This window comes from Saccopteryx leptura, chromosome 6 (genome assembly GCF_036850995.1).
Source record: "Saccopteryx leptura isolate mSacLep1 chromosome 6, mSacLep1_pri_phased_curated, whole genome shotgun sequence".
Taxonomy (NCBI): domain Eukaryota; kingdom Metazoa; phylum Chordata; class Mammalia; order Chiroptera; family Emballonuridae; genus Saccopteryx; species Saccopteryx leptura.
In genome coordinates this window covers 48,523,470-48,549,319 of record NC_089508.1, presented here as the reverse complement: position 1 = coordinate 48,549,319, position 25,850 = coordinate 48,523,470, and the positions used below count along the sequence as shown (strand labels likewise).

Here is a 25,850-nt window from a genome sequence, read left to right as displayed (position 1 = left end):
CCCTTGCTCCCCGGCCCGCGGGCCCCGCTGTCGCCGCCCTGCCTGGTTGCGGCTCCGCGCGGGGCAGGAGGGCGGGCTGGACACCGCGGGGGCGGGCCAGGCGCGCCCCGGGCTCCCTGCGGTAGCTCCCGCGGTGTCAGGACGGGATACCGTGCGGGATGCAGCCAGAAGAGGAGCATTCCGTGGCCGCCTGGTGGCACATGGTCGTGCGGAACGTGCGGTGAGTGCGCGCGCCCGCGGCGGGGCGACGTGTGCCCCGGGAGCGCCGGGGCCGCTCGGGCTGCTCCGGGATGGGGCGGAGGGAGGGGAGAGGGGAGAGCAAGGCCGGCGGTGACCCGCGCGCGTGGGCTCGCCCCGGGCCCGCGGGCAGGTGCTGTGGCGCCTGGGGGTGGGGGGGGATCGGAGACCCCAGAGCTCTGTGGACCCCGCGGCTCTTTGGATGACGCCTTAACCTCAGCTTCAGCCCCTACCAAGGCCGGCAGAACTCTTGAGGTTGAGTTTTTAAGGAACTCATGTATCCCTTTGGTGCTAGAGATTCCAGAGAGTGGTTCAGGTTCCTGTATCAATCTCTTAGCTGCCTTGACCATTTTACTAATATGCAGGATGGGTTTAAAAAGTAATAACAGTGACAATAATAATCTATGCTGTAGTCTTGGGTGGCATCCTTTTAGGTCAAGGGCCTATCTGGTAGATGGAGCATGGGCAAGCCAGCTGGCTCTCCGGCATGTGTTTACAGAACAAACACCCCTCCATCACGCTGAAGATGAATAGTACCCTGAAACCATAGGCTGGCAGCTCCTGTGCCAAGTTCTTCCATTCTTTAAATCTGAAATGTCGATGCCAACATGTGTTTTTCTTCCTCCCATGAATCCGTGGCTTAAACAATAATCTCAAACTCCCTGTATTCACCAGCAATGTATTGATTGGAGAGCCTGGACTCGGGAACGCTGGTATCTTTTTTATTTTCCTGGTGTGGGAAGAAGGTATTGGCATTTTTGTTTACCCTTGTTTTTACTTAATTTTTGCTCATTACAAAATATCCAAGAGTCGCATGCAAACAAAGGAGACTTCATTTTGGAATGTCTTAGCAGTGAAGACAAACACCAGTCTTCTGTCTCTAGTCCTCTGTAGCTCAAGGCAGGAAGCAGAAAGCAGTTCTCCCTGTCCCAGCATGCAGGCCCACGCCCCCTTCTGCGCTGGATCTGAGTACCAGTCAGCATATCCTGACAGCTTTTTTCAAACTTTGCACTCACTGGCCTTACCTCCCTGATCCCTGATCTCCGATCTCCAAATCGGGTTAGTTCTGGGAAAGCCAGCATTTACAGACAATCTTCTTTGTGCCTTCTGTAGAGCTGATGGCTGCTCATTTCACATTTATTTTGGCGGAGAATCAAAGCTACAGTTCATGTTTTTAGAGAACAACTCACTGTGTTGATAATGGGGTGAGAGATGGGGGAGTTGGGGACCCTCTATTACTAGCCTTACTAATTACTAAAAAATAAGTCACAAGTGATGCTTCCTGAAGGAATAAAATACTAGTGCATTTCTTTGTCCAAGCAGAACATTACTGATTTCACTGAAGCTGTGCTGAGGCTGAGGCTCAGACCGGTACCCAGCATTCTGGATCCCTTTGTGTCTGGGAGCCAGGTTAGTTCAGGGCAGCGCACATCATGGAGGGCTTACGGAGGGCCTTTTCTTTCAGTGTCCTCCTGTTGCTCAACAAATATTTATGGGGCTCAGCCCTGTGCTAGACAGAGTGGAATGTAATAGAAGCATTATATGCCATGTGGCTCTTGTCGCCTGGGGCCTGGCACAGTGTTGGAAAGACAGGGCTAATGATGACAAAACAATCAGACAACAATTAAGGGTCTAAGGGAGGCCCTGATTATAATTAGTGGGAGGGGAGAAGGAAAGTCACTATTGGAAGATCAGTCTAGACAGAAAAAGACACAAGTGGATGTGAAGGGAGGGGAAGATTTGGCTGGGAGGAAAGAAGAAAGGAAGGCATAGCTGTTACTTGCTGCTTGGTGACCAATACATGTTGGCGAAATGAATGGGCACAGACGGTGAATGTGCTGCATGTCTTAATATTTGAAAGAGTTGTCTTGCCAAATGTGGTTAGACTTGGGTGTCCCAAAGCTGGTTTGTAGACACTTCTGAGCATGCAGCAAGCATGATCTACCCTGTAGCAGCTCAGGCTCCACCAGTAAGAATCACCAGTTAGGTCCTGTGGCCCCCGTGGGATGCTGTGTAGTTACAGCCACATCTAATCAAAGGGCAGTCGAAGGATCACCAGAGCATCGAGGTGGCTGTTTGATGTGGCTTGGCCATTAGTGGGAAGTGCGCTGAAGCTGCATCCTCTGCTGAAATAAGGTTTATTAGCCACTGGTGACTTTTGATTTCTTACTGTTCTAGGGGAAGTCAAATTGACAATCCTCTAGTTAAAAGAAGCCGCTGTGCATGCTCCAATGGGTTCGGTCACTCTGTTCTCTTCTTACAGAAGTGTCTTGAGCTATTTGAGAGGGTTTTGTATGAATTATTCTTTATAAACAGGAACATATTTCCTTCAACTGCCTCTGCCTCCCAAGCGCCCTGCGACCTTCAAAAGATAACTTAGCAGGAGCCTAACAGGTGGGGTAGCCTGAGTTCAGAGAGTTAGGAGAATGAAAGCTGGGGCCTGCCACCCGGTCGGAGGCACAAGAATTCAGGCTGTGCTCAGTTCTGCCCATTTTGGCTTGATCTGTGGCTCAAAGTGGCTTCTGTTCTGATGTCTTATCTCTAAAATCAGAACAACAATGCCCTCTCCTTCCTACCACCTTCACAGAGGCTATTTTAAAAGGATTATGCAACAGTTATTTTTATTTCTTTCTTGCTGATTTCATGAGTAGGCAATTGCTCATATCTGATGTATCTGAAGAGCTATACGTTACCCTTAGCCCATATATCTTTTCCATTCCCTGCAAAATTGCTGGAAATTCATCAGAGATTCATTATCTTCTCCCTTCATGCTTCTTTCAAACATAGATAAGCATTCTGACTTTTAAGTTGTTAACACTCAAGGAAAAATTCTTTTTTAGAGGTCTTTCTTTGATACTTCGTTATCAGAAGGCTCCTGAGAATACAGTAACAGGAAGAGGGGAGTAAGTGGGAGGAGGAAGGGACCCTGAGAGGGGACAAGGGTGCAGAAAGGGAGAAGCGGGGTCCTGAAACAGCCCTCTCCAAGAGCTGAATTGTGACAGAGACCAGCTTTGTCCCTGCGGTTCATTTTTGCTTGCACGGGTGGCAAGATGAACTCACCAAGAGTGTGACAGCTCACTGGAGATCACTGTAGAACTCTGGGGTCAGACAGACCTGGGTACACGTGGCTCTGCTATTCCCTGGTTGTGTGACTTTGGAAAGACTACTTAACTTTTCAGTCTTCTCATTTGCAAAGTACAGCTAATAATAGTTACCTGTTAAACTGCCTCTGGTCTAGCAAAGAAATCAAGGAGGGGAAGCAGTTCATCAAAAATGCTTTTCAGCCCCCGGCCTTTGATTACACTGAGCAGTCTTTACATTGACAGCTCACAATAGGGGAAGGGGTATATTGAATGGATAATGTGGACGAAAACTGGCAGCAGAGGTGTTGACACTGACCTCCTGTATCCCTTATTTTTCAAAGGTAAAGGATACTCAACCCTCATGAGAGGTGTGAGTAGAGACAGAAGTGACATTAGTGATCCCTTGTGGACAAATTATAATTTGGCTGCTGATGACTCCCAGTTTAGGTGGTTTGTGTCACAGGGAACCGTAGGACAAACAGCATGTGCCAGCCCCACTATGTCCCTCGCTGACCAGGCTCCATCCCTGCTGCCTCCAACCTCCAGGTCGTCCCCGCTCCCCACCCTGCTCCTCATGGTCCCTTTCACCAGGGATGTCACATCAGAGTCTGAGTTTTCTCTTATTGGTTCATTTCTCCCAGTCAGAGGAGTGGTGATCTGACGGTTATTTGGTCAATGCTTTAGAAAAATAATAATATTAATAACAATAATAAAATAGCTGACATATACAGCACTGAATTATGATGTAATTAAACACTGTGGCAACTGTTAAATTGAATCCTGGTTCCTGATGACTTTGGGGTCCTTCCTTGGGGCTACAGAGAGGGAACAGGCCTGACTCTGGTGCATCTGTGTCCCCTCCCCTCCTGTGCTGGCGCTCCTGGGCTTTTCCAGCAGCTGGTTGGGGCTCCACCTTATTGCTTTCCTCACCTGTTTCTCCCGTAGTGCCTGCCCAGTCTTGATCTGCCCTAGTTACATACAGCTCTGTAAATACTTAAATGCCAAGTTACCTGTATTCTCTGTTAGTCTCTGGAATTTGATTTGGACCTTAAGAGAAAAAACTAACCAAGACAAAGCCTGGACATTTTTTTTTTTTTTTTTAGTGAGAGAAGGGGAGGCAGAGAAGACTCCTGCATGCGCCCCGACCAAGATCCACCTGGCAAGCCCACTAGAGGAAGATGCTCTGCCCATCTGGGGCCCTTGGTCCTTTGCAGCTGGAGCCATTTTTAGCAGCTGAGGCAGAGGCCATGAGCCATCCTCAGTGCCCAGGGCCAACTTGCTCTAATTGAGCCATGGCAGGAAGAGAGAAGAAGAGAGAGAGAGAGAGAAAAGTGAGAGCAGGAGGGGTGGAGAAGCAGATGGGCACTTCTCCTGTGTGCCCTGACAGGGAATCAAACCTGGGACATCCACACACTGGGCCAACGCTCTACCACTGAGCAAACTGGCCAGGGCTGGACTGATTTTTGACTACCTTGTTTGTTTCACAATATCTTGCAGATCTGTTCCACAACGCTGTGAAATACTCAAAAGAAAAATTGCTGCTCAGTACAACAGCTTTACCAGTAAATCATTAAAAGAACACATTTTTCCTCCTCTGATGGACATGCTAATTTATTTTAATTTTTGTAAGTATATACCTTTTATGCATTTGCCAATATACGTATTTTTTTTCCCCCCAAATAACCCACTGCCCTTAAAGTTATGGCACAATGAAAAAGACACATCAGTTATAAAATTGTGGCTAGATAAAATGGTCTGAAACCAATTTACTGTTGGCTTTGGGGTCTAGCAGGAGTTCTTGCAATCTGTTGGAAATAGATACAAAAACATGACCTTGTGGATAGGGCTCCAATTTGGAAGCTCAGTTTTCAAATGAGCTGTTGATGTGGATATTTTACAGCCTATTGTAGTCTCTTTTTTACTTCCTTATCATACCTATAAGTAGAGAGAGAGAGAGAGGCCGATGGTAGGACTCTATTTTCCCATGTTTTTTCTACCGCGTGCTGTGTTAGTCAATGTACTACATAGTCCTTCTAGTACATGGGTAATGCTCTCCCCTGCATGCCCCCAGGTCTATGTTTATCCTGGACATTTCACGGCTTATGGCTAATAATTAGCTTTCACTTTAAAAAGTAACACTTGACAGTCGCAGAGCGCTCATTACCTGTTTCTAGGTCCTCTTACCTTTTTAGGAGAATGGTCTCCTTTGAATTTAGCTTGACACAAAGATAAAGATGAAAAAACTCTATTATGAGCTACAACACACTGCTGCTATTTTAAAGGCTAGCTTTAGATTTTTTTTTTTTTTTTTGGCCAACTTTTCCATAGGCTAGTCCTGGTTTATAAAATAAAATACTTTGCTAAAAACTTAGTGCAGTAGCTTGCAGCTGAGAAACATGTTAACCACAAGGCTAATTACTTTTATTTATATTTTTATTGTAATTAAAAAAACCTGGAATTTGATTCTGGGAGTTGATAATGATTTTTATTTTCCAGTCAAAGCACCATTTCTCGTGGATTTAAAGAAACCAGAGTTAAAGATAGCTCACACAGTGAACTTCTATATCAAAGTTGAACCTGGGGTGATGCTGGGAATCTGGTGAGTGCAGTGATTGGGCGCCGGGTTCTGCAGCGGACTTGGTTTCCATGTTACAAGGGCAAGGGTAGCCCTGCTGCGCCGCCTGCTTGTGGAGAGGCCGGGGTTCCTGGGAGGCACCTGGAAGCGATCCACACACCTTCCCTCTGTCCTGATCTCTGAGCTGCTTCACTTTGCTTCTCAGGAACTTGACTTTGGAGTGTGAGAACGGATAGGTGCTGCCCTGTGCTTTGGGTCTTTTGCCAGGCCTGGAGCTGGCCCCTTCTCCTGACTGATTCCACACCACGCTCTCTGTCTGCAACAATTCCTTCTCTCTCTCTCTCTTTTTTTTTTTTTTTGTATTTTTCTGAAGCTGGAAACGGGGAGAGACAGACAGACTCCCGCATGCGCCCGACCGGGATCCACCCGGCACGCACACCAGGGGCGACGCTCTGCCCACCAGGGGGCGATGCTCTGCCCCTCCGGGGCGTCGCTCTGCCTCGAACAGAGCGAACAGAGCCACTCTAGCGCCTGGGGCAGAGGCCAAGGAGCCATCTCCAGCGCCCAGGCCATCTTTGCTCCAATGGAGCCTTGGCTGCGGGAGGGGAAGAGAGAGACAGAGAGGAAGGAGGGAGGGGGGTGGAGAAGCAAATGGGCGCCTCTCCTATGTGCCCTGGCCGGGAATCGAACCCAGGTCCCTCGCACGCCAGGCCGACGCTCTACCGCTGAGCCAACTGGCCAGGGCTGCAACAATTCCTTCTCTCTGCTCCTTCTGTTCCCGCCTTCTACCTACCTAACTGCCGACTCATCCTTTGGATCTCAGATTGTAATTTTCAGGAAAGCCTTTCCTCATCCCCATTTTAGGCATATGTTAGTGACAACCTCTGCTTGTCCTACGGCATTTATTCCCACTGTCATTAAATAAATGTGGGCGCAGTTATTTGGTGTTTGTCTTCCTTACAAATGACATCTCTCATAGGTGACTTTGTTGGTGGGTTTTCATTGCTTAGCATAGTGCTTGGCACCGAGATGACATGCAGTACATATCTGTCAAATGAAGTCATGAGCATTCGCTGGTCTTTGCTACTATGCTAATCTCAGTATCATCTTCTGTTTGGTTCTACTGCTTGTTCTTGGCTGCCAAGTTTTCCAGAGCTGTTTTATATTTCATCTCCCTGAGTTTAAACATGTGATCATAGAATGTTTAGGAACCAATGTGGATTATCATAACTTCATCCTAAACGGCAGCGTACAGTTCAGCTAAGAATATTGGAATTTGAAAGCCTTTTTATTCCTTGTTCTTACCCCATCAGTCCTTGGTTTGGAGAGTCAGCGGTCTCTTTGGTTTATGTAGTTGGCAGCAATGCCTGTTCTCAGCGTGTCATCGTGTGTCTAGTTTTCCAAGTCACCTTATGACACGTCGTATATCAGTATTTATATTTTCAGGGTTTATTCACTGGGGTAACGAGGTGGAGGAACTGATGCTGACGGGTGTATAAAAATCACTTAAGTCACTGGGTTTCTTCAGTAGGATAGCTCAGTTCATGTTGAAGTTCTTTTCTCCTATCTACACTGATTTCCTTTTAAATTCTTTGCAACCTGTCTATTCCACCAAATCAATAGCACGTGGCAAATATCTGTTGTCGTTTACTTGTTTCCACTCAACAAACTGCATTTTGATGGACTGCATCTAAGAATTGCAGTGTTGGGAAGTTATTAGGTGTGGGAGTCAGAAGAACTAAAACAAGAAATAGTTAAAAAGGGTCTTCTCTATGCATGGGGGAGATGGGGTAGAGCAATAGTGGTTTTCATTATAGGATGCTTTGTAGTATCATATTTTAATGTTTATTGTGTGCATATAGTACCTAGATAAACGTTTATATATTTTCATAAGTTTGCATATATATAAACCATCTATCTATCTATCTATCATCTATCTATCTATCTATCTATCTATCTATCTATCTATCTATCTATCTATCTATCTATCTGACTGAGCTAAGGAGCGTTATAGACTTTGGCATGGAAAGAGAATTCTCTCTGTCCATGTTTATTAAAAACTTTCCTTGCTCCTCAGGCATACAGTTCCCACCTGCCGGGAGGAAGATGCTGAGGGGAAGGACCGTTGTTGGTACGAAGCAGCCCTTCATGATGGTAACCCGATTATTGTTTACCTTCATGGCAGTGCAGAACACAGGTCAGTCCGTGCCCTTGCTTGGACATTTTTTTTTTTTTTAACCAGGGAGTCAGAGAGCATTTCAGCCCCATGGGAGAGTGAGAGGCAGGGCTCAGTTTTCAACTCTGTAAGCATGCCTCCACATATTTTATTCCTCTACAGGAATTTGACCATGTTCTGGCAGTAGGCTTCTCTTCTAAAAACTCGTATATTCTATATGTAGAATAATGTGGATCCTTAACTGAGATGGACACTAACTTCCAAAATTTAGATATTGGCTTCCAGGAAGGCAGTGGTTCCTTTACCTCCCTAAAAGTGTCTGAACTGAGGGATTGAACCCGTAGACGACAGGAGAGGGAATAGTCATGAGATACGGCGACAGGAAGAGCAATTTTCATATCGATGGTCTTTTCACAAAAATACACGAAGATTCTTTTATTTAGCATGAATCCTGTTAATCAGAGGTATGGACTCCCTACGAGACATAGTCTAGAATTCTGACCGAAGGGACGATGGACCATCTGACCAATTCTAGCCAAGAATACTGAGGCCTCAGCTTCTGCTCTCTGGTCCCAACCTTGCTTTGTAACAAAGAACGCCTCCCCGAAGGCTGGCTCTCCTTTGTTGTGCTGCCAGGGCTTTCGGAGGGCCTGTAATTACCGTGGGTGATGATTATCAGCTCTGACTGTGCCTCGGCAGCTTGGGGGAGGGGTGGTGTGCCTCGCAGACCCACTGACCTGGCTCTGTCTCTGGAGGGACACTTCAAACTAAGTGACAAGCCCTGGAATCTGCCCCTTGGCTCCTCTGCCTTCTTTTCACTGCCTTTTTCTATCAGATGATGGCTTTCTCAAGACTTGTCTTTCCTTAAGGGGCTTTCTTGAAGTATCCATTTTAGAGTCACATTTACAGAGACTGCCTGTGAATTTAACACTTTTGAACATTGTCTGACATTGTTCTGAGAGTGCAGGCTCGGGCATGGTATTACACTGTTCTTATTTAAAGGATCATTTGGATCACAGGTTCACATACCCTCTGTGTGGATCTGCTGCTGCCCACGGTTACTGCAGATTCACTAGCTCTGTGGTTGGCCCAGCTTCCTCCTGTCCCCTGCCCAGAAGTCTCAACTTGCTCTCAGTAGGACTGAGCTGAAGAGAGGCCAGATGGGAGCTTATGAAGGACCTTGCTGGAAACAGTGGTTCTAGATTTGAGATCCATAAAAGCCCTAGAGGGGCCGTGAACTCCCTCACCAAATCTGTACATAAAATTTGAAGTGTAAATACATTTTTTTTCTGGTCCATAGCTTTAACTACATGTTCAAAAGCCTCCGTGAGCCATTAAAGTTTAAGAAATTTGGCTGTAAGACAAAATTCAAATAGTTTTTAAAGAATTCTCTGCCTTTTGAATAATCTTCGTCTCTCTTCCATTAATGCAGTTGATAGAGTGTAGCAATATGGTTATTTTAGGGGGGAAATGTTTCTTGTACCTCCAGGGCTGTGCATCTCTGTCCTTCACTTCATCTTGCACCGTGTGGAAGAACGGACCGGGTCCAGGCAGATCTTAAGTTTAGCGAACATGACTATATGATTCTTTGTTCTAAAAAGCCACTTTCTGGGACTTATTTTCCTTTAGCTTCTAAAAGTATTTGTAGAAATAAATTTTTCTGTGTAGAAGTGTAAGGAGATGGATTCAAATGTCACCATGCTTATTTATCAAATGCTTATGACAAGGAGCTGGGATCTGGGACCCAGCGGTCACTCAAAGGAACTGGGGAGCTGTCAATCATGCACCCTGACACTGCACTTCTCTTTCTCCTAGCTATTATTTCTCTAACCTGGAAAAGAAAGGTGTGACATCAGATGCCGGCTGCATATAGTGATTTCTATTGAATTTGTCATCACAATTCCTAATTCTTGTTTTGTTTTGTTTTTCCTAAAACTTTTCTACAGGGCTGCTCCTCACAGGCTTAATCTAGTAAAGGTATGTCTGAAGGGGCCGCGAAGCACCAGCTTTATGTCTCCATTTATTCTCTTCTGGACACCAGCCAGAAGTGCTTCCTCAGTCGCCAGCATGGTTATTTAATCTATTGGGAGCTCCCCAGATGGGTGTGGTGTCTGGGACCCAAAGTTCCATGGGTGGACTTTTTCTCCTGCCTTGACCATGGGGGATCAAAATAGATGGGAATATTTCTGAATCCCAAAACCCTTTCATGAATGTATTACCTTCATTAGCAGCTGGAGTTTAAGATGTGTTTATTTGCTTTCTCTGAGGGTTGGGGGATGGGTCGAGAGACGATATGAAGCGCAAAAGTCACTCCTACAAAATACTTTTTAAAAAATTTTTTACTTTTTACAATTGATCTGAGAGAGAGAGAAAGAGAGATAGGAGTATATATGTTTCTGACCAAGGATCACACCAGCAAGCTCTGTGCTTCCGGACGAAGCTCTAACTGAGCTATCCAGCAAGGGCTAGAACATCTGCATTTCAAGTCATTCAGGCCCTGGTTTCAGCTCCATTAAAGCGTTTGCAGAATGGGATGGTGGCTGCACATTGCTGTCCTCACAAGCCTGCTCCATGACTTCAGCTTGTTGGGGCAGACCCTGCATTGCCGAGTGCGAGGGTGAGGGCAGGCTCTCCACTTCACCATCTCTAACTTCTGACTCAGCTGGTCAAGCAAGCTGTTTATCCTGCCCACACTCCAGTTGGGTAATTTTTGCAGCAGGTGACCTGGTGACTTGTCCAGTGACTGATCATGAGACCCGATCTCACCTCTCCTGTGCCAGTTCCTACCTCAGCTCTTTCCTGATTTAACAGTTAGTGGGGCCCAGAACCTCACCCCATCTTTATCCCCTCCCCCCCATGCAGGAAGCTCCTCCCTCACCACTGCCTCAGAGCTGACTGGTGGAGTAGTGGTGGGCTGGACACAGTTTTGCCTGGGATGATGGCGCCTATTCATTTTTAGGTCTGTTTTCCAACCGGCACCCCTCCCTCTCTTTGCACTTCCCACGTGGGATGGGGGTGAAGCGAATGTTCGTGAGAACATGTATTTTTTTCTCCTCCCACTCTTGGCAGAGCTGAATTGTATGTCCTCTATGTGCACAGAGGGGAGAGGAGCTGGAGGGGTGGGTGTGAAAAGTGGCTGGTCATCACTGTGGTAGTCGGTGTGGGTGGGGAAGGTATGAGAAGACTCCTTCCCCAGGCAGACTCGATCAATACGAGGCGGGGCGCTCTCATCGCTGCCCAGCCTGACCACACTTCCTTAGCTCTCCATTTTCTCCTTTGGGTAGCTGATGCTTTTTTAAAAAAAGAATTGCTACAGAAAATGTAAGCATTTAGTTGATTCTTCTTTGGGATTTTTTTCCTGGAGATATATTCTTAGAAAATCGCTTGCTGTTGTTCAATTTACAATGTCACAAACAACACACAAATATTTCCATTTCCCTGGATGCTTCATTGTCTTGTTTCTTAGATAACTTTTTTTTTGAGTGAATGCAGTTTAAATATCTAGATATTAAAAAGTTACATTTATTTTCTCAATATTAGTTCAATTTATTTTATTTATTTATTTTTTATTTTATTTTATTTTATTTTTTTGTATATTTCTGAAGCTGGAAACAGGGAGAGACAGTCAGACAGACTCCCGCATGCACCCGACCGGGATCCACCCGGCACGCCCACCAGGGGGCGACGCTCTGCCCACCAGGGGGCGATGCTCTGCCCCTCCAGGCCGTCACTCTGTTGCGACCAGAGCCACTCCAGCGCCTGGGGCAGAGGCCAAGGAGCCATCCCCAGCGCCCGGGCCATCTTTGCTCCAATGGAGCCTAGTTGCGGGAGGGGAAGAGAGAGATAGAGAGGAAGGAGAGGGGGAGGGGTGGAGAAGCAGATGGGCGCTTCTCCTGTGTGCCCTGCCCGGGAATCGAACCCTGGACTTCTGCACGCCAGGCCGACGCTCTACCACTGAGCCAACCGGCTAGGGTCAATTTATTTTATTTGTTAATTGAATTTTATTGGGGTGACACTGGTCAACATAGTTTCACAGGTCTCAGGTGCCCACCTCTACAACACCTCCCTGTGCACTGTATTGTGAGTTCTCACCCCAAGTCACCTGTATTTCCCCTTGTATAAGACACTCCCATGTATAAGATGCACTTAATTTTGGGGCCCAAAATTTGAAAAAAAAATGTATTACATCAAGTTATTGAACTCAAGTTTTATTCATCATAAAATTCATACAAGTCCTCATCACTGTCAAAACTCCCATCCATTAGCTTGTCCTCATCTGTGTCTGATAACACATCACTATCTTCAACAAGGAGCGCGTAAACAAGTGCAAAAAAGCAGGAAACGCAAGTAAAAAAATCTATAGTCACTGTATAAGACGCACCCAGTTTTTAGACCCCACATTTTTTGTAAAAGGGTGAGTCTTATACATGGGGGAGTACGGTAAGTCTTCATAGATCACCATTGATTCCCCCAATACTCCTTGGTTCGCTATCACATCACTGTTGTCTGTGTCCATGAGTATTTTCTGGTCCTTTTTCACTCTATCCCTCTACCTCCCTCACCCACCCCTGCCCCTGGACAGCTGTCAGCCAGCTCTCTGTGTGTGAGTTTGTTTTTGTTTTGCTTTTAGTTTTGTTCATTAGATTCTACATATAAATGAGATCATATGGTACTTGTCTTTCTCTGACTGGCTTATTTCACTGAGCATAATGATCTCCATGTCCATCCATGCTGTCGCAAAGGGTATGATTTTCTTCTTCTTTAGTTCAATTTGTATTTAAAAGTTCCTAATGGGATTCAACCGCCCACATGTATACTGTGGGAGAGGAAGCACACAGCATTTGGACAGATGCAGGCCCAGATGTGAATCTTGGTTCTGCCTCTAGCCATTTGAATGACTGATCACGAACAAATTACCTAAACTATCAAAGGCCTGGGTTCTTTATCCATTAAGTGGGGAAAATACCTACCTACCTTATGACTGTTGATTTAGATGTGAAAGTGTCTGTACAGTAAATTTTGTCTTTTTCTCTCTTTGTCTGTCTTTGTAATTCATTTAATGTTATGTTTTCATATTCTTTCCTTATTTATCTACATAGGGCGTGGCAGTGGTTTAATATACTGCTCACAAAAATTAGGGGATATTTCAAAATGAACATGAAGCTATAAAATATCCCCTAAATTTTGTGAGCAGTATATAATCCAGTGACCTATTTTTTTTATTAATTCTTTATCTGCTTATATTTAATATAATGATCTCCCCATTATCTGATTGCCCCTACTACAACTCTGTGAAGAGTTCTTATTCTCAAGGAAATTCTTAAAAAAGGCATTTATGGCATAACAAGATATTTTAATATGTCATCTCATGTAATTGTCCAACAATTCTGAAGACCACTACTATTGTTTTTCACTTTTCAGAATGACATTTACATATTTAAATGTTAATGGCTTGCCCAAGGTCACACAGCTGGTGAGGGGCGGAGCCACAGCGGGACCCAGGCTGTCAGACCCAGCTAGCTCTGCCCGCTGCTTTCCTTCCCTCCCATGGAGTCTGACCTTCTCGAGATTGAAGTCAAACACCAGCTTTCAAAAACACAGCTTTTCTCTATTATTAAACGGTCACAACTAGGGTTATGAGCGTGTTGAGGAAGTTATATCATAACCTTTTCTGTTTGACTCTTCTAATTAAAGTGGTAACAGCTCCTTTGTCATCTAGGTGCTGAGTGACGGTGGCTTTCATGTCTTGTCTGTTGACTACAGAGGTATGTGTTAAGAACAGTATACAGAGATTTTTCCAGAAGCAGGAGGTTCTGATGACTGTCACTCTGGAGATGGTATACCGTGTTTGCCTTCCCTTGCTGCCAGGCTACGGGGACTCCACGGGTCAGCCCACAGAGGAGGGACTGACCGCGGATGCTATTTGTGTCTATGAGTGGACCAAGGCAAGAAGTGGTGCCACCCCCGTGTGCCTCTGGGGCCACTCTCTGGGTACAGGGTAAGTTGTTCTGAAGATGGGTCCTTAGGTGGGTCCTTGGGGCTTTAGGCAGCAGTGAGCTCTGGAAGGAGCAATGACCTAGGAGACAGGGACTCTTCCCTGATTTCTCTTACTTCCCACATGTGGTTAGAGACCTGGCCTTCTCAGTGTGCCTGTTTGTATAACAAGAGAGGCTCTAATCAGCTCTGTGGTTATTTGTGACACTGAAGTCCATCCCAGAATTCTCCTTGAGCGTTTTAAAGAAAAGCATTGCAAATTTAGGGTCAGTGGGACCCCTTGAAATCCTGTGCAAAATTTTGTGTCTGTGTGCACTTTCTATCCAGAGGTTCCAAAACTTTCATCAGATGCTTAGACTGGGTGTTGCATTTTGTGTTATTTACTTGACTGTTAAGTCACTGCTTCACATACATGCTAATTTTCATTGCTTTACAGAGTTGTAACAAATGCTGCAAGAGTACTAGAAGAGAAAGGTACTATAAAATGCTTATATGGTATAATTTCCTGGCTTGAGGTGGGAAACTGAAAACAGTCAATATACTATTGTGCAGCCTGACCAGGCGATGGCGCAGTGGATAGAGCGTTGGACTGGGACGCAGAGGATCTAGGTTCGAAACCCCGAGGTTGCCAGCTTGAGCGCGGGCTCATCTGGTTTGAGCACAGGCTCACCAGCTTGAGTGTAAGGTTGCTGGCTAAAATGAGGGGTCACTTGGTCTGCTGTAGTGCCCCCCCCCCCCACATCAAGGCAAGGCACATATGAGAAAGCAATCAATGAGAAACTAAGGTGCCTCAAAGAACTGATGCTCCTCATTTCTGTCCCTCTCTCTGTCTGTCTCTGTCTCTGTCTCTCTCTCTCACACACACAGACTGTTGTGCAAACTTGGAACACAGAGATACCTACAGCACCTTAGCTCTAGGCAGTTTCTGCTAATGTGACAAACTCCCTCCCTTTGTTTAATATAAAACAATAGCTGTTTTTTAAGATTATGGAGTTAAAAATAAATACTAAGAGTTAAAATTACCTTGGAAAGAGCTCTCGTTGTGAAGAGATAATAAATGTTATTATGGAGTAATTTGGATTACAGGAGAGGGAAATAATATGTATGAAATAATAGGCAGGGCTTGCTTTCCGCAGGCCTTCTTACATAATGTTCACATCAGCATTTCTCCTAATGGGCAGAGAACTGCTCGTCTCAGAACCTCCTGCGGGTGCTTTTCTAACACACAAGTTCCTTGGATCTATTTTCATGCACTGGAATCTCTGTGAATAGCACAAGGTGATTTTGATGTCCACTGAAAGCTGGTAATCTCTTGCATCATATCTTTAACTTTACTTGGCAATACAGGTCAGGCTGAGTTACGTAAACATTTTAAAGGAAGTCACCTGCTAGTCATAATCTTAACTGCTTATGTAAATAAACTGAACATTATTTCAATGCTCCTCTGAGCTCTCAGAGCTCTGTCACTTCCTTCCCAGTGTTGACAATGCTATGCAATCTGAACTAAATTCTCACATAAATGATTGCTTCCTAGGCAATGCAATAACCTTGGGACACTTTAACTCCATTTATATCCTTAACTGACGAACTCTTCCTATCATGTATTTTAAATTTTGCTATACACAATCCATAAAACATTATTACTCTTATGTCAATATTTAGATTTAATCTTTTCTTGTTAGTTTCAGCATTTCTCTGTTTCCATCTGGAATTTTTGTTCTGCCTGCCTATTTTGAAGAATTCTTTCAATTTTGGTCTGAAATGTCTTTATTTCATCTTCATTTTTGAAGGATATATTCATTAGGCATAGAATTCTAGATTGACAGTAAATTTATTTCAACACTTTGTTCTGGCTTTGTCTGTTTTATTAGGAAGTCAGCTGCCAGTCTTATTGTTGCTCCTTTGAAGATAATGCTTACTTTTTTCTTTATTCTTGAGATTTTCTTTTGGTCTTGATTTTTTAGCAGTTTCACTATGATTTTCACAGGTATGGGTTTCTTAGTATTTATTCTGCCTGGGGTTCATAACACATCTGAACTCTGTGGCTTGATGTTCATCTCTTTTGGAAAATTGTTTGGTCCTTTATCTTCAAATATTGTGCCTGCCCCATTCTTCTCTCCCTCTGGGCCTATACTTACATGTATATATATTTTCATCTGTTTCCATGTCCTGTACATTCTTTTCTGGGTATTCCAGACCTTTTTCTCTTTGTGCTCTAATTTATTTTCTTTTGCTCTATTACACAGTTTACTAATTCTTTTCAGCAGATTCTAATCTGGTACTTCACCAGTCTGTTGATTTCTTAATTTCAATTAAATTGTATTTTTTACAGTTTTAGAATTTCTATTTGATCACTTTTTATAGAATTTATAGTTTTCTACTAAAAATATTTCTTGTCATTGATTTCTTGAATGTATTAATCACTTAAAGATATATTTAAATTGTTTGTGCATGTATGTATATGTAAATAATTTTAAATTTGAGAATTTTAATACTATAATATCAATATACTAATGCTTTAATAATTATTAAAAATTGTTTATATTTTTATTGGCTTTTTTCATTTTGGGGGGAAGGCTATTTTTTATCTTTTTTTGTGCTAGTTATTTTTAATTATGGGCTAGACATTGTTTATGGAAACCTGTAGACATATTTTGAAGTTAGGTAAGTTCTCTAAGTTTAGGAAGAATTTATTTTTCTCCTGGAAGGAAGTTATGATAAGGGGAGATCACCTAAATCCAAGCAGAGATAGAGCTGATTTTAAGCTGGGCTACAGTCTTTATGAGGGCTGGTCTATTTCTAGTTCACAATTACTCCCAAGGTGTCATCCTTTGCAGTCAAACCCAAAGCCTGAGAAAATAACTGAGGCCCTCCTCCTTGTCAGATCTTGAACTCTAATTTTGTCCTTTTGGTCCTGTGAGAATGCTGAAAGTTCTAAGCTTCTAAGCTACCACTGTTGCTTTTGAAGTTTCAGCTGCTTTGAGGGGGAAGGCAGCTCAAACTCTCACGGTCTTTTGCTTTTGGTATTGGCTCTTCAAAATCTCACTGCTTTAGTAGCCCCCAGCTACCTTCAGACATATACATATACATATACATATACATACACATATATACACATACCCTCATCTGAGACATATTTTCTAACTGTTCTTTGAGAAAGTGTTGGCCAAAATCACCTAGTCAGCCTATGGCACACTCTTAACCATGGACTGAAGAACACTTTCCCTTCCCATAGTACTTTGTTTCTTAAATTATCCAGGCCGTGAAAATATGGTTGTGTTTTAGAAGAAGGTAGTGGTTTGCAACTACTGTATGCATGGAAATCTCTTGGTTGCGTGTGTGGAGGAGTTGTTAAAAATGTACATCCTGACACCCCCAAACCCCTGGAGATTGACTTCTGACTCAGTAAGTCTGGGGGTGGGGTCCAGGAATTTGCATCATTAACAAGCTTCACAAATGATTCCGAGGCTGGTAGTTCATGTACAAGATCTTCAATCCCCCTTATTCAGGGAAGAAATGCCCTCATTTTTAGATATGATAGGGGACTTATTCTTTTTATTATTATTTTCAAGGATCCCCAGTTGATGCTATTATTCTAGAAGCCCCATTTACCAACATGTGGGATGCAAGTATCAATTATCCCCTGTTAAAGGTGAGTCTCTTACTCAGCTTCTGAAAATGTCAAAGTGTTTCCACACACTTATGTTTATGAACCACATTCTTTTTCTTAACTAGTTTTGTGTGTTTCTAAGTTACTCTCACTTGAGACAGGTTACTAGCTAGTTGCTATGAAGGAGGGCACGGTGGCTTTTGGATTTGGTAGTCCTTTGTTTTCTTCTAATGGCTTGAGTGGCTTATTAATAGCCAAAGCTTTAACTCTTATATTTTTCACAAGTTTTTAATACATTTGATTTAGGTTTGTTTATTTATTATTATTCTTTCTAAAAGTGAAAACAAACCTCTCATACATCATTTTTAGTCCTATGACTATCAGCCATATGTCTTTCATAATTTTATGATAAAAACGCCTGTAGCGAATTCAAGGAAGCTGTCAAAATATTTTATACAGTATCCCACACATAAAGGATAATCTTTCCGAGAAGAAAAGGTATAAATAATTGGGCAACAAGATGTAGTTTTTTAAAATCTGTTGTGTAGCTTATCCTAATTTTATAAATTTATTTCAAGCCCAGTACTTAATTGCTGATAGTCATACATTCATATAAATGTTAGCAAATGAGTGAGAGTGAGGGAGAGCGGGAGGGTGGGGGCCGGTGGAGAGAAGAGAGGGAGAGAAAGGAGAGATTCTTAAAAGGAATACATGGCCCCAAAATTTAAATTGTTGTCAAACACTAGAAGGCATCTTAGGAGTACTTCTACCCAACTGCCACTACTCAGAATAGGAATAGGAAGGGCGCATGTCCGTGGAAAGAGCGTGGGCTATGGAGCTAGAAATACTCCAATTCAAACTTGACCTCTGCCACTGACCAATTATGACCTAGGGAAGTTATTTTTCTTCTCTGAATTTGCCATTTTCATATAATGGGGTTGATAACTGCCTATTGCACAGGGTTGTTGCAAAGATTAAGTAAAACAATCTATGCAAAGTCCCCAGCTGCTAACAGGCACTCAGCAAATGCATGTTCTCTCTTCCCACTCTTTCTGCTACAAAGCAGACAGCGTAAGTGTTAGCAGAACAGTAACTTCAGGAGAAGGAGAACTCAGGGAAGAGAAGGGCCTGTGTGCAGGTGTGGTCAGTGAAGACTTACCAACTGTTAGGACCTACATTTCTTTCTGGAAGGTGCGGGGGAGCCGTTAGGCCACACAATGAGGGGGGAGAATGCACATCCAGGCACATGGCTGCAATGGGCAACTATGTTATAAGATACCCAAGACTCACGGAGGCCTTCCATATACGATCTTTCACACTCGTTATCCTTTTACGTCCTCACAGAACACTGAGTGGCATCACTGCCTCCACTGGGTTGAGGGTAATGGAGCCATAGGGGCTTGCCCCGTGCCACAGGCCTGATCAGAAGAGGAAAGAGGACCCAGCCCTACACTTTCTTACCCTGGGCAGACAGATGGGAGTGTGCAGCCTTTACAGTGAGAGACTGTGGCCAGAGGTGGATGGGCTTGCAGCCAAGCTAGGAGTTTTGTTTTTGTGTCAAGCAGATGGTGTGGCACTCCTAAAGCTTTGTAACAGCAGATTTCATGTAACTGGTATTTTAAGAATATTTACCTGGCGGTACTCCAGAACAGAGAGGAGGTGGGGAGACCAATTAGGAGCCCAGTGCTCTGCGCTCTGGGCTGGAGAGGACGCTATGACCTCTGAGTCTCACGGGGCAGCAGGGCTGGGGAGGGTGAGGGACGCAGGGGTAGATCGACGTGGGCCGGCTTTCTTCTTACTCCTGTGGAATTTAAGATGAATTGCTGAAGGGCTTCTCTTACTGAATTTCCCTCAGAGGAGTTCCTGATTCCAGGAGTGGTGGAATCAGAAGACAAAGAAAAAGAAAATAATACAAGAAATCTTGTTCTCAGTATGAGTAAAGGCAGGAAAAGGAAGAAAGAGAAGGAGAGACAGTGTTGGGATCTCCAGACTGCACCTGAATGCAAATCATTTGCTATAAGGCCAGACAAAACAGGCAGGGCAGACACACGCCACGAGCCCACGGCGGCCCCTGGAGACAGCGGCTGATGCCGGACCGTGCAGCGGGGTGTGTCGCTGTGGCCCAGCCTACAGATCGCGTACCCATTCTCCTACCAACTCCCTGCAGTTCACCACAGTTCCTACAAGGGCATGAAGTACTTTTTCAAATTAAAAGTTTTTTAAAAAGTTTATTATATTTAGAAAGTTACTATTCTTTATAGTACCATAGTTCATAGTGGGAGACTACACAAATTACATATTATAGCAACTAACTCTAATTTCTCTATACTCATAAAGGAGCAGTAATATGCATAATCTAAAGATTGCTTCTACAGTGAACACAATTCTTTTTAAAACTGTGGAGCTGAAGTTTGTATTTATTGGCTGCAGCCTGCCTATTCTGTACCCATTTCCTTCCCCAGGCAATGCCCCATTTACTGCATTGCAACCCCACTCCCTTTCCTCTTTATTCTTTTTTATTTTCTTTTCTAAGTGAAAGGAGGAGAAATAGACTCCTGCATGTGCCCTGACCATATCCACCCAGCAACCCTTGTCTGGGGATGATACTCTTCCCACCTGGGGCCATGCTTGCACAAGAGCTATTTTTAGTGCCTGAGGTAGAGGCTCCATGGAGCCGTACTCAGTGCTCAGGGCCAAAGCGATCAAATAAACTGAGCCATGGCTATGAGAGAGGAAGAGAGAGAGAGAGGAGGGGGAGGGGTGAAGAAGTAGATGGTCGCTTCTTCTGTGTGCCCTGACTGGGAATCAAACCCAGGACATCTACATGCTGGGCCGACACTCTACCAGTAGGCCAACCGGCCAGGGTCCCTTTTCTCTCTATTCTAAGGAATAAAATCTGAATGAAATTCAGTCATAAGATGAAAATGACTGAGAATGGCTTAAAGTGTATGCCAGAAATATTTACATAATAGACTCATTTCATGTTTCACAAATATTGAGTGTTCATTAGGTACCAGGAATTTTTCTAGGTTCTGGAAGTATCACAGAGTATAAGAAAGTTGTGGTTCATCCTCCTGTGAAGTTCATATACTTGCTGGAGAGACAGAAGACAAGTGCTCAATAAGAGGATTTTCGATAGTGAGAAGTGCTCTGATAGTCACACAATGTGACGGTGAATGGTGGGGTGGTGGGAGGTTCCATAGCTGCTTAGGGAAAGCTGCCTCCTGAGCTGAGATCTGCCTGGTAAGAAGCCAGCTGTCATGGGAAAATCTGGAGGACTAGGCCCTGGCCGGTTGGCTCAGTGGTAGAGCGTCGGCCTGGCGTGCAGAAGTCCCGGGTTCGATTCCCGGCCAGGGCACACAGGAGAAGCGCCCATCTGCTTCTCCACCCCTCCCCCTCTCCTTCCTCTCTGTCTCTCTCTTCCCCTCCTGCAGCCGAGGCTCCATTGGAGCAAAGATGGCCCGGGCGCTGGGGATGGCTCCTTGGCCTCTGCCCCAGGCGCTAGAGTGGCTCTGGTCGCAACAGAGCGACGCCCCGGAGGGGCAGAGCGTCGCCCCCTGGTGGGCGTGCTGGGTGGATCCCGGTTGGGCGCATGCGGGAGTCTGACTGTCTCTCCCCATTTCCAGCTTCAGAAAAATACAAAAAAAAAAAAAAAAATCTGGAGGACTAGGGCTGAGGGACAAGCAAGGGCAAGGGCCCTGTGGTGGGATCAAGGCTGTTCCAGGAGCAGAAGGCAGCAGGGCCTGAGGGTGGACAGGAAGGGGCCCAGTGATAGGATATGAGGCTGGAGGCAGAGGCAGCAGCCAGCCTGTGTCAGGCCTTGAAGGCCAAATGACACTTGGGTTAAATCCAAGTCGCTTTTGATGAAATGAAGCGAAAGAGTGACAGGATGTGATTAGCATGGTAAAATGATCACGTTCTGTGTGGGAAATGGATTCCAGCAGGGCAAGCGTGGAAGCAGAGAGCCTCTTGGGATTGCTGGTGTAATTCAAGCAAGAGATGGAAGGTGTGCTAGGTAGGCTGAGTGAGAGTGGAAATGCAGAGAAATGAGTGGATTTGGGATAGAGTTTGGAGGCAGGATTGAAGTGTGTGAGGGAGGTGTAGTATTGCACAGGGTTTTTGTTCCTTCATTTTTAGATGAAGTAAATGCATTCAGGGCATATAAACCAATTCATCTGTTGATTTCATCCAAGTACGGTAAAGCTGATTTAACTAGAATTCCATTTACTGGGATTTGCCATTAGAGAGGAAATTCAGTATGTTTAGAAGTATTTGGAGTTCTGTGGCCATTTTTTAAATGGCCACAAAATGTGTATGTGAGAGAGAGAGAGAGAGAGAGAGAGAGGAACATAGATCTGTTCCTGTATGTGCCCTGACTGAGGATCAAACCAGCAAGCTCTGAGCTTTGGGATAATGCTCTAACCAATTGAGCTATCTGGCCAAGGCTCATTGTTAAAACCTAAAATGCCTTTGAAAATACTGAAGTATGGGCCCTGGCTGGTTGGCTCAGTGGTAGTTGGCCCTGTGTGTGGATGTCTGGGTTCAATTCCCAGTCAGGGCATACAGAAGAAGTGCCCATCTGCTTTTCTACCCCTCCCCCTCTTGTTTCTCCACTGAGGATGGTTCCATGGCCTCTGCCTCAGGTGCTAAGAAGAACTTGGTTGCTGAGCAATGGAGCAAAGCCCCAGATGGGCAGAGCATCACCTCCTAGTGGACTTGCTGGGTGGATCCCAGTTGGGGCACATGCAAGAGTCTGTCTCTGCCTCCTCTCCTCTCACTGAATAAACCCCCCCCCCCAAAAAAAATAACCTGAAGTTTGAATGCAACAGAGTTTATAATGTTCAAATCCTTTAAAACCAATTATCTATGTATTATACACTTTCATCAGAATTTTTGACTAATCAGAATATTCTGTTCCCCAAACTAAACCAGTTAATTATGTTCCCTGTAGAAGCAAATTTTAGATTGTGTATATCATTGCTCCTTTGAGAATATGAAGACATAAGTTAGTGGTGCTATTTGTATTTTAAAGAAAGAAGGAAGTAAAAACAACCAAATGTTGACAGTGATGGTCTATGGATGGTGAGATGATATGAGGTTTGTTTCTTCTGCTTTTCCTTCTCTATTTTCCAAGTTCCCTGCAATGATACGAATTACTTTTAACATCATAAAAGTTTTGTATTTTAAGAAAGTTTATTATATTTAGAAAGTTATTACTCTCTTTATTACCATAGTTCATGATGGAAAACTACAACAAATGATATAGCTGCGAGCACATTTTTAATTTCTTTTTCCTTCTAAAAAAATAGATTTACCGGAAACTTCCAGGATTTTTACAAACACTTATGGATGCCCTGAGAAAAGACAAAATAGTCTTCCCTAATGATGAAAAGTAAGCTAAAGAAAAACATCCTTCATTACATTACTATGTCAATAGGACCCCGGTGGGCAACTATCATGTGACTTACTGGATGGCAGCAGAGAAGTCTGAAAGAGTGGATGAGAGAAGTCTTAGGTGGGCACTAGGACTTAGGGTAATGGAGCTATAGATTTTTAGTATTTGACATTTTCCTCATGACTAATTTGATGACTTCACAGATTCAGTGATTTCTCTAAAGTCATAGAAGGAGTTACAGATTTTGGGCCTACTGGGACCTTTTAAAGATCCTCTAGGATCTAGCTAGCCTAACATTTTTTAGGGGGAGGGGGAGTCCTTTGACTTCTAGACCTTATTCCCCATGTAACCAAAACCCATCCACCATCTATCCAGCTTACTACCCTGATAGTAAGTCCAATGACTAGAATTTGGCAAGGTATACACTTTATAGTTTGAAAATTGGAGCGCCTGCAAATAGGCAGTTGTTATCAGTATTTTTTTTATTACAACACACTTGAGGGATCTGACATCCTCAGGAGTAACAGCAGGCCACTGTGGCATGGATGGATGGGTATCAAAATTGGGGGTGAGAGGGAAGTCTTGTTTGAGGGTGTTATTGGCATCAAGAACAAGCATTCTTCATGCTATATCCTTTCTGAATGACCAAAGTAAGTGAGGTTGACCAGAACGCTAATCAAATCTATTTTATATTAATTGCATGTTCACCGTGTATATTTATGGGGAAGAGTAAATAAATTGCTACCAAGAGTTCTACCTTGCCTTGTGTTAGTTCTTGTTATTTTGGGGTTCTGAGTTATTTTCTTTTAATTACAGCATTCCAAATATTATGATATAAGGTGGAGTAAGAAAAAAGATGAGGTTCTTCTAACTCTGTATTAATTCAGTATTTCAGTGTTTTTCTTCATTATTTAAAAAAACTACATAGAAATAGATTAAATTAGAAACCTAATTAAACTGTATGAGTAAATAGAAGAGGGAGAATCTTACCCAGAGGAAAAAAATAAGTGACTATATGAAGTTTATTATCTATATATGAAGTTGTTATTCCTGGGAGGGAAGGAAAGAGAGTTCTTGTATTTTGAGCAAACCTCATGTTTTGGTAAAGCTTTAACTTGGAGGAAGAGGAGAAATCCTAAAGTATAATTCTTGGACTGAATGCTTTTCTCCTACTTGTTTCTAGTGTGAAATTCCTGTCTTCTCCCCTTCTCATCCTCCATGGCGAGGATGACCGTACCGTGCCTTTGCAGATTGGAAAACAGGTAAACCAAGAGCTCAGCCCTGACTGACACCTACTGTCCCTATTTCACCACATTCTCTTCTGGTCAAACTGGGATTAGAGCCTGAAGGAGGTCTCTGACATTCTCGGGATTCTCTACACCCCTAAGCAGCCATGCTGCCTGGGGTATCTAGTAAGCATCCATGTCCTATGCCACTCAGCTCAAAGGAGCATGTATGGCGGGCCCTGGTTCTTCATTTGGGGTCTGTGAACCGGGAACTGTCATGAAAATCCTAGGATACTATGGGACCCTCCATGTAATTTTTTTTCTGTAGTGGCTCTAAAAAAGGGGATGCAGTTTATTTTCTATTAACCAAACAAAGTGCACCCATCACAATTCCTCACTCCCTTGCAGGGAGGTGTGGGCAGCGGAAGAAAAAGGTGGTACTAGTATTCTATGTTAGCGTCTGTCCCTTAGCTGTAGGGGCAGCCAGTTGGGAATGTGTCGAGTCCCCATGCCTCTGACTTAATGGGACTAATGTCTCAAACTGGCTGTTTCTGTACCCATTTAAGTAATGAGACTGGAAAAACAGCAGCTTTGACTGTTAGCCTTTGATTCTCTGTCCTTTGGTCCCCTTGCAGCTCTATGAAATCGCACACAATGCGTACAGGTGCAAAGAGAGGGTCAAGATGGCGATCTTCCCTCCCGGCTTCCAACACAACCTGCTGTGTAGAAACCCCACACTGGTAAAAATTGTGAGGTAAGAGTAGCTTTGCTAAATGTGGTTTTCTTTTCTTAAAGGCAATTAGGGAATTGCCTTTGGACCACGAGCTGGGGGAAGCATGTGACCTGATCTATGTTCTTTTCCTACAGAGATTTCCTGAGCCAGCAGTGGGCATGAGGTCTGAGGGCAGCAGAAATCTTCAGTGAAGATTTGGTCCAAACACCACCTGTGATGTGTATTTTTTTGTGTAAAATTGTACTGGGCTGCTTGGATGAGCTAAAGTCATCGGCATTTCTACAAGTCACTGCCATCTATAAAGCACAGAAGCTGGGCAGTATGGCATGTTCCCATTTAGCTTATCATAATCTACAGTATGGGACATGCTGAAACATCACTGTGGAGGATCAGAATTTGGTAAAAACTGGGCCCCCTACAAAATTGTGTAGTTACCAAACATCCTGGGCTATTTGTAAATAAGGTGATCTTTGGTTTGGTCTTAGATAGCAGTGTAAGAAAGGTGTCCCAGTGTTGTTAAATAATTTGTAATTTAGTTTAATTTAAATGGCATTAAAAAGTCCCAAGCAGCTTTCTGGATTTCTGATTAGGCCAGGAAGAGTCCTAGCGTGCTAATGAATTTGTTATAAAATAACACCCTTTGTCACTCAGGTAGCCTTGGAAATCCACACTTTATTTTTAGCCCTAATACAGTTATACACTTTCCCTCCCAATTCCCAGAGATACTTAACGGGATTATTAGCTTACAAAAACAAAACAAAATCAAAGAATGTTGCAAAAATGCTCAAGTTCGATAAGAAGCCATTTTTTTTCTAGAGACA

The 25,850-nt window shown here is 43.9% G+C and overlaps 2 protein-coding genes across 2 annotated transcripts in view; one reads left to right on the top strand and one right to left on the bottom strand.

Annotated features, from left to right (window-relative positions):
* Positions 1-50: 50 nt before the first annotated feature.
* Positions 51-25,844, top strand: ABHD12B (abhydrolase domain containing 12B). Its single transcript, XM_066344389.1, has 13 exons — positions 51-220; positions 4,818-4,945; positions 5,817-5,919; positions 7,973-8,092; positions 10,018-10,048; positions 13,791-13,836; positions 13,940-14,069; positions 14,502-14,539; positions 17,638-17,717; positions 22,985-23,067; positions 24,254-24,332; positions 24,932-25,050; positions 25,164-25,844. The coding sequence occupies exons 1-13, from the start codon at positions 159-161 to the stop codon at positions 25,189-25,191; spliced, it is 1,047 nt and encodes a 348-aa protein (XP_066200486.1). The 5' UTR covers positions 51-158; the 3' UTR covers positions 25,192-25,844.
* Positions 21,957-25,850, bottom strand: part of PYGL (glycogen phosphorylase L) — a 43,495-nt gene continuing 39,601 nt past the window's right edge. Inside the window, exon 21 of the mRNA XM_066344388.1 lies at positions 21,957-22,813. Within this exon, the coding sequence (XP_066200485.1) occupies positions 22,798-22,813 (16 nt within the window). The 3' untranslated portion in view covers positions 21,957-22,797. The remainder of the gene's footprint in view (positions 22,814-25,850) is intronic.

Excerpts from the sequence above, each read along its gene's own strand:
- ABHD12B (XM_066344389.1), top strand. The coding sequence starts at position 159 with ATGCAGCCAGAAGAGGAGCATTCCGTGGCCGCCTGGTGGCACATGGTC. Across the intron at positions 221-4,817 it reads ATGGTCGTGCGGAACGTGCG|ATCTGTTCCACAACGCTGTG; the intron begins GTGAGTGCGCGC and ends AATATCTTGCAG. Across the intron at positions 25,051-25,163 it reads ACACTGGTAAAAATTGTGAG|AGATTTCCTGAGCCAGCAGT; the intron begins GTAAGAGTAGCT and ends CTTTTCCTACAG.